Consider the following 8,219-nt stretch of genomic DNA (forward strand, 5'->3'; position numbering starts at 1 on the left):
ATCCTCCTGTTTTCGGCCTCACCAGTGCTAGGATTACAGATGTGCACCACAATATCTGGACTAGTTGCTGGTTCAGTGTGCCCAGGGGAGGGGCAAGCCTGGCATATGGTGTCAGGAGTAAAACTCTAGTCCTTGTGTTTGCCTAATAAGGCATTTAGTCCACTAATCTATCTCACTGGCCCTTCTGTTATTTTTTTTCTGTTCTCTTTGAAATAAAAATTAAATAAAAAGCAGTCTGTAGAAGACAAAATGAAAGAAAAATGCAAATTAGTCATTTAATGGTTTTGTAACTATGAATGTGATACTTCATTTCTGAAACTTCTACCTCTCTATTTCTCTTGAATTTTCAGCAAATGTTTTGAACATTAAATTTTATAAATAGATGTATTCCCTAATTTATGTGGCACTAAGTCCCCATGAAAGCTCTATATATGTTGCTTCTAGTTAGGATTATTTGTCAGCTTGGGGAGAAACATTCATAGTGATTCTATAGGCACTATATAGTCCAGTGATCACAAAATTTTACTCTTTATATTTTATCTCATTTAGCTCTTATATTACATTTATAAATTTTCTATCCTTACCCTCAAATAAGGAGTGAGGGCTTGGAGAGATCTACTACTTTCCATTCATTCATAAGCTAATAAAATGTGCATAAAACTGAAACACATCACTTATACAGCTGGTATTTGATTAAAAACAGTGATGGGGGAATGGCCTGCTGGTTAGCTCAATTGTTTAAGTGCTTGCTCATGCAAATGCAGTCCGGTGCAGGATACTGTGGTTTGATCCCCACCCCCACCTGCCTAATTTACACGCCCTTAAGGCAGCCTGAACAAGCCAAACAAACAAAAAACAAACAAACAAAAAAACCAAACAAACAAAAACAAAAACAAAAAACCCTTCTCAAATTTGAGGCCAGGGAGATAGCTCAGTAGAATAAATTGTTGCCTGGCAAACACAGGGTCCTGACAGGTTCAATCCCTGGTACCGCAAAAAAACAAAACAAAACAAACAGAAAAACAGTGACACAGATACAAGAATTTTCTGAGTGTACATGAACCTGTCAAAAATGAATAAAACAACATAATTATTCTTGCCATTTTATATGTCGTTTCAAAATATAACATTTTAATTAAGAGCTGAGGTATTGAGCATAGACTCAAAGCTGAAATTTAATCATTTCCACTTCTATATGTCCATTTATCTATGATTTTCAAATAATTTCATCAAATTTTGAATGGGTGTAATAATGAAAATATTACCCAGTGCCACTGTTATATTTAATGGAGATCAGAATTTCTAAACTTATTTTTTCTCTTCTACTGGACTTGTTTGCTTTTTGGTGGCAAAGTTTTATCTTAATTTTCCCATTTTATCCAGAATGGATTATTGCTTTTAATGTAGAAATTGAGGAGAGAGAAATTAAAGTGGAAAACTATACAAAAAGGTGTTTTAAGATTATTTGGAATGGTTTCTGCATAAAATTTATGTAGTATGAACTACATAATCTTATACTGATTCTGTCTGCTACTAGTTAAATAGACTGAGTCAGTCAAATTTCCCAGAAGTGGAATGTACCCCAACCAAAAAGGAATACAAACATAATACATGTTAGTATAGAAATTGGAAATGAACTCTTGGAGACAGTGTTTGAAGAAATAGGAAAATACATCAACCAAATGTCAAAACCAAGTGTGAAATTCTCCCTCTCCTAGCCTTTGCATTATTTTAGAAGCAGAGATAGCAACCATGTACAAAAGATATATTTCTAATATGCATCTCTAAGGTCCATGACATTTTTCAAAATGGGAATTCATTGCATTGTACTGAATATATTCATTATCTCCATTTTTAAAAGTCTGCCTTCTCATAAGAATTTTTCCTGTTTTTTGCTTAACATCAGTGGCACTTTTTCTGATCTTATTTGATTTATGCTATCATTTATATGTCACTATAAAATCCCACAAAAGACAATAAGTACATGATCACATGCAAATAAGATATGTAATAGTAAAGTAGCTAAAATATGGCAAAAAGTTCAGTTTTAATGTTTGTTTTGTTTAACATGGAGAAATTAATATATTAGACACACACTGTACTAAGAATTTACATATTCAGTCATTTGATAGGGTTTTTTTGGGGGGACAGGGTCATGTTGTGTTATTCAGGCAGGCCTCAGATTTATGAATCTTCACACCAATTAATTGCTGGAGTAATAAGCACACATTATTACTGGCTGTTTGATTTTTAAATCAGGCTCATATTGACTACTATTGCTCAGTGAGCTTAAAAAAGCCATTCTGATTTTTAAAGCATCAATTTACCTATTTATAAAACAAAATTAGACATGTGTATTTCTGTTTATCCATAAACATTCAATAAAGTAATATATAAAAACATTTACTGCAAAATTACCATGGAATAAACAATTTTCCTAAAAGATATTACTATTTGCTACTACTTTGCATCACACTGTAAAGTTGTATAACAGTAGGATGACTATGTAATACATATCATTTTATATATTTTCAAAAGCATATATAGGTTAAAAAAGAACATAAAGAAATGATTATGTAGTGTTAAATAGTTTTAGAAAAATAGAAGACATCATAAACTTCAGATTTCCTATACATAGAAAAATAAATACCAAAGGCCATCTGGTGATTGTATAAATTAAAAAGTTATGTAGATACAATGCAAAAAAAAGTTTGTTGTAGATGTTTGCAATTTGCTGTTGCATATAATAACTAAAAGGAAAACTATGTTAGTAAAAGAGAAGAATAAATTTATTTAAAAGGCATTTTCCTCTAAGTTTTAAGATAAAATTTTTAATTAATAATAACCAGTGAAATGATTTATGTTTTATAGCCACTGATTTTGCATTGAAAATTGGAAATAAACAGTTACAAGAAAATTTCAAGTAGTTTGAAAGGATAGCACTACAAGATCATGTTCAGGTTGAAGAGAGCACGATCTAATGATTTCAGCACTGCCAAAAGTTATGCAGTGGTACATGACACAAGAAGACAGTTCACATAGTTTTTTGTTATTGAGTCAGTTTCAAAATAACAAGTTTCATTTGTCTCTGTAAAACATTAGTTTATGCATCAAACTTTTGAAGGCTTGTTTTACTTGTTGATTCCTCAAAGTATAAATAAAAGGGTTCAACATGGGGGCAATTGAAGTATTGAGAACAGCTACTCCTTTGGTCAGTGATGCTCTTTCATTTGCTGAAGGCTTCACATACATGAATATGCAGCTTCCATAAGAGATGGAGATCACAATCATGTGAGAGGAGCAGGTAGAGAAAGCCTTTTTCCTCTGACTGGCAGAAGGAAATCTTAAAATGGTGATGAGGATGCATATGTAAGAAAGAATCACCAATGCCAACGTGAAGAGCAGAGTGACAAAGGCAAAGTAAAAGCCAAGCATCTCCAAAAGCCACGTATCTGAGCATGAGAGTTGTAAGATGGGGAAGTAGTCACAAGAAAAATGATCAATGACATTGGAAGCACAGAAATCCAACTTGAGGACAAGCATGAGTGGTGGGAAAATGGTCAGAAATCCTGCCACATAAGGCATCAGAACCAGAAGCATACAGATTTTCTTACTCATGATGGTGGTGTAGTGCAGAGGCTTGCAGATGGCCACATAACGATCGTAGGACATGGCAGTTAGAAGGAAAAATTCAGACACACCCAAGGCGATGAAGAAAAATAATTGAGCTAAACAGTTGTTATAGGAAATGGTTTTGACTTGAGTAATTATTGAACACAAAAATCTTGGGATGGAAACACTGGTGAATGTGATTTCCAAGAAGGAAAAATTTCGTAGGAAGAAGTACATGGGAGTCTTCAACTGTGAATCTAACAAGGTGAGAATGATGATGGATAGGTTTCCAGCGATACTTAATATGTAAGCTATAAACAAAAATATAAAAATTACAGGCTGCAATTTTGGATTGTCTGATATACCCAATAGTACAAACTCGGTAATCATGGTGTGGTTTCTCATACTGACTTTTTTCTTTCAACCGTATCTATAGCTGAAAAATGAAGCAAAAGAAAGTGTTTAATGTAAAGGATTTGATTTTTCAAGAATAGTAGAAAATATCTCCCTTGAAATGAAGGAATGGGCCCACATACTTACAAAACTTTTTGTGATACCTATTCCTTTAAATCACAAAGCAAAATCTTATATTCACTGATCATGTTTAAATTCCCCTTATTCTTTTTTGCAAAAACTCTTTATATGATCAAATTTACTGTATTTTCAGTATACATTTGAATTATCACTTTCTACAATAATATTAAGACTTTTTCTTCATTTTCCAAATCTACATATTTTAGAAATTAAGTATATTTTTCTTTTAATTTGATGCCACTTAGAAATTTATATAATTTGTTGATGGAAATTGGTTACCTAATTACAATAAAAGCTTAATACTAATGGCAATAATTTTATACTTATTATATTTTCTTTTTTAAGTGTGTTTGGTACAGGATCTCACTGCACAGCTCTGATTCCCAGTGATCCTTCTGTTTTCAGCCTCCCCAGAATTGGAATTACAGGCGGAACGATGCTTACAATGGCATGTAGTGCGAGGGAATGAACCAAGTCCCTGCACTTGCCTAAATGCTCTTTTTTAAGTGTGTTTCGTACAGGATCTCACTGCACAGCTCTGACTCCCAGTGATCCTTCTGTTTTCAGCCTCCCCAGAATTGGAATTACAGGCGGAATGATGCTTACAATGGCATGTAGTGCGAGGGAATGAACCAAGTCCCTGCACTTGCCTAAATGCAGTTATTTAGTCCACTGAGCTATCTTGCCAGCCTTTTTATTATATATTCCTTTAAGCATAATCATGGAAATATATGTGACTGAAGCTGCAAAAATACAGAATAAAATAGTATTGGTTGTAAACAGGAGTAAATTTAATTTGTTGATAAAAATGGCAGAAAAAGTAAAACACACAAGACAGAGCTAAATAATATGCTTTTATTACACACTGTTATATTTTACATCCATTGTTTTACAATTGACTATTTTTATTTTACTGTTTGCCATATTTTTCTTAAATTCTTTGGAGACGAGAAAAAATTCACAAGGCAATATTTGATTCCAAAATATACAATTATATATTAGAAAATATACTTCTGAAACTAATTAGAATGAAGTTTTTTTTTTTTTTAGAGGACTTACTTTATAGAAACCCCAGAGTTCTAAACTGTAATCTTTATGACTGCTGCCTGTGACAAATGCAAAGTCTGCACAAGAAGTACTCAGCTTCTGTAGGAAGAGCTTGATGGTTCTGCACGTGATGAGTAATAAACCTGACACTGTGCTTTTAGTTTTCTTAATGTCAACATCCTTTTTTAGGGATATGCTTATTTTTGTTTTTTGGTACCTTTTAGATTTTAATTACTTTTTCTGATTCTCACACTAGCAACATAATACCATGTCTGCACATGTGGATCTGATTTATTTTACTTACCAATATAGTCTCTAGCTTCATTCATTTATTTTAAAGAGCCTCCAATTTATCTTTTTTTATAGCTGAGAAATACTCCATGATGTAAAAATACATTTTTTTATCCATTCTTCAGTTGACGGACATTTGGGCTGTTTCCAAGATTTAGCTTTGACAAATTGTGCTGCTATAAACATGGTGCAATTACTGCTGTGGTATGATGATCACAATATATGAAAATGCATTCGGAAATGCAGAGTCTGTCAGTGTGATTGTACAATAACTGAAACCTAGTAAAACTGAAAGCAATAATATGCTAACTTGGTAATTGATGCATCTTGCAACTTTTTATGAAATAAATGTTTAGATTGGAGAAAAAACACATTTATTGATTACTATAAAGTATATTTTTTGATATGTCAGATAATATGCATCAGAAAAATAGCCCTAAATTTTTCTTGATTTATTTTAAATATTAGTATTTGTATTCATTACATAATTTGACAGTTTTTCATATAGTTGAATCTTGCTTCAATCTATTCCATAAAACTGTTTCATGTAGAGAACATGCAGGCTAAATTTCACATAGTATTTCTAGCACTGTTGGTTACAAATAAAAAAAAAAATTCTCTTTTATTCATTTTGTTTTCCCATGGAAACAGAAAAATTACTCTGACATGAATTCCAAGACTCACTATTTTATTTCTCAAACTTCATAAGGTAAAATATCTGGGCTTGCTGCTTTAAGACTCTTAAAGGTAAAGTATTTAGAAATTATCTAGATAAATAAAAAGCAAATGGTACATAAAGATAACACAAATTTACCTTCTCTTGTCACTGCATAAATCACAAAGAAACTAGATTGAAGAAAGGATGGATTTAAGATTAACTTCATGAGAAGCAGAAATGCCATAACATATTTTTCCACAAAGCCAAGCCACACAGTGAAATAAAAGCAAAAGCACACTAACCTACTAGTACAAACAGCCTGTCTGGCCTCTGGCTGTACTAAATTTTCCTAATATACTTTTTGACTCTGCATATACACAAGGGATGATTTTCTCTTAATTCCTTTGAGGTTGGTAAAATTCAGAATTGAACAATTCCAGAGTTGGACTCCTCTTTGAGGGTGACTTTTTCACATATGTACATCTCTGGCACCACAGAGTAGAATAAATCAGTTAAATATTCCAAGTACTTTTGGGTTGAGGTTATAGCTCAGCAGAATAAGTGCCTGCCTGGAAAGTACAAGGTCTAAAGTTTGATCCTTGGTACTGTGAAAAAGTATGTATAGTTTAAGTACTTTTATAAAAATCAAAAGAGTAGTTGAGGCTTTAGTTTTTTCTTTTCCTCTTTAAAATTAATACACAATGTTATAAGATTCACATGTCATAGTAGTACATAGTTACATATATAAAAGTCTTTGATTTTTCCAATAAAGCTTACATTTTCACTCTTGTTTTCAAATTAACCAGTATGAAACATTTAGAATATATTCTATCAGACATTTTTTTCTATGCATTCACCTACAAACACAATTATATTCATAATCCTTGAAAGAATTATTTTATTTTTGTAATTCTTTGCACATTTTTATTTCAAGAAATATTCTGCAACTTTCCTTGTATTTTGTTTTTCATTTACCAATGTGTAATGAGTATAATTCCTCATCAATATTTCTATAGAAAACCTATTCTTTGGAAATCACTGCATAAAATTCCACTGAAGACTGACATATAATTTAAAGATTTTGTTTCAATGAAAGTTAAGGAATTATGTTACAATGAATTTACACCATCACATACAATACTACCTAACATTCTTATGATTTCAACTACATATTTATAACTATTAGCATAATATATGTGAAAACTAAATTTTGATAGACATTTCACCATATTGCTCCAAGAATCAATGATTTTATTGTATCCTAAGCAATGCTGGATATTATAAATCAATTAAAAGTTTTGAAGCAGAGAATAATGATATTCCAATTCATTTATTGATACAGATAATATCATCAACCCCATGGATTTTGAGGCTGAACAAATACAATTTATTTTCAAACTTGAATATTTATATGATCTTTTTGAATATAAACATACCCATCTATAAAATGAGAAGGCTGATAACTCTAACTTATGGGAGACTGCAGAAATTAAATGTGATAATGTATGAAAATCATTGAGTTTATTGTGTCATTTATCAGTAAGAAACATTTAACATATTAATCTCTTATTGTTACAACGTATTTTAAGGGCTTTTCTTATTTTTAACTTTTTAAATACAATGAAGCCTCTGTTAGTGACACTTGTAACTCAGCATTCTAATAAGATTCATGTGAAATCTTTTGCTGGGAATGGAATTATTTTGAATACAGTCTTCATCTGAGATGCTTGGACTTCTCACTTTTTGGAACAAAAGCGTACCTTTCTGTAAAGCTTTTAATGTACTCCTAACTTTTAAGTATTGCTTCATATCATCTCCCTTCAATCTTCATTTTTGCTATTCCAACATAAATATCTGTAAATTTTGTTGTTATTTAAATAACTTGATACTGTCTTTTCTACCTCAGCATATTCACATATTTAGTTCAGCCTATTAGAAGTGAGGAATTTTTGCACTTTCATTCATTGCTACTTATCCAATGATTCTACTTCAATTTTATTCTCTTTGGAGTAATCTTTTATGATTCTTTGATTTTTCTTAAACTCAGTTGCTTCTGTACTGCCCCAGAGCTAGTGTC

General features: G+C 31.6%; 1 protein-coding gene across 1 annotated transcript; it reads right to left on the reverse strand.

Moving 5' to 3' along the window:
* Positions 1 to 3,078: 3,078 nt before the first annotated feature.
* On the reverse strand, positions 3,079 to 4,017 carry LOC101589407 (olfactory receptor 6C3-like). Its single transcript, XM_004648175.1, has one exon. It carries the CDS (start codon positions 4,015 to 4,017, stop codon positions 3,079 to 3,081), a length of 939 nt encoding a protein of 312 aa, XP_004648232.1.
* Between the last annotated feature and the right edge of the window lie 4,202 nt (positions 4,018 to 8,219).

Source organism: Octodon degus, unplaced genomic scaffold, assembly GCF_000260255.1.
Source record: "Octodon degus isolate 3935 unplaced genomic scaffold, OctDeg1.0 scaffold00358, whole genome shotgun sequence".
NCBI classification, from domain to species: Eukaryota; Metazoa; Chordata; class Mammalia; order Rodentia; family Octodontidae; genus Octodon; species Octodon degus.

Coding starts and splice junctions, on each gene's coding strand:
- LOC101589407 (XM_004648175.1), bottom strand. CDS start 4,017: ATGAGAAACCACACCATGATTACCGAGTTTGTACTATTGGGTATATCA.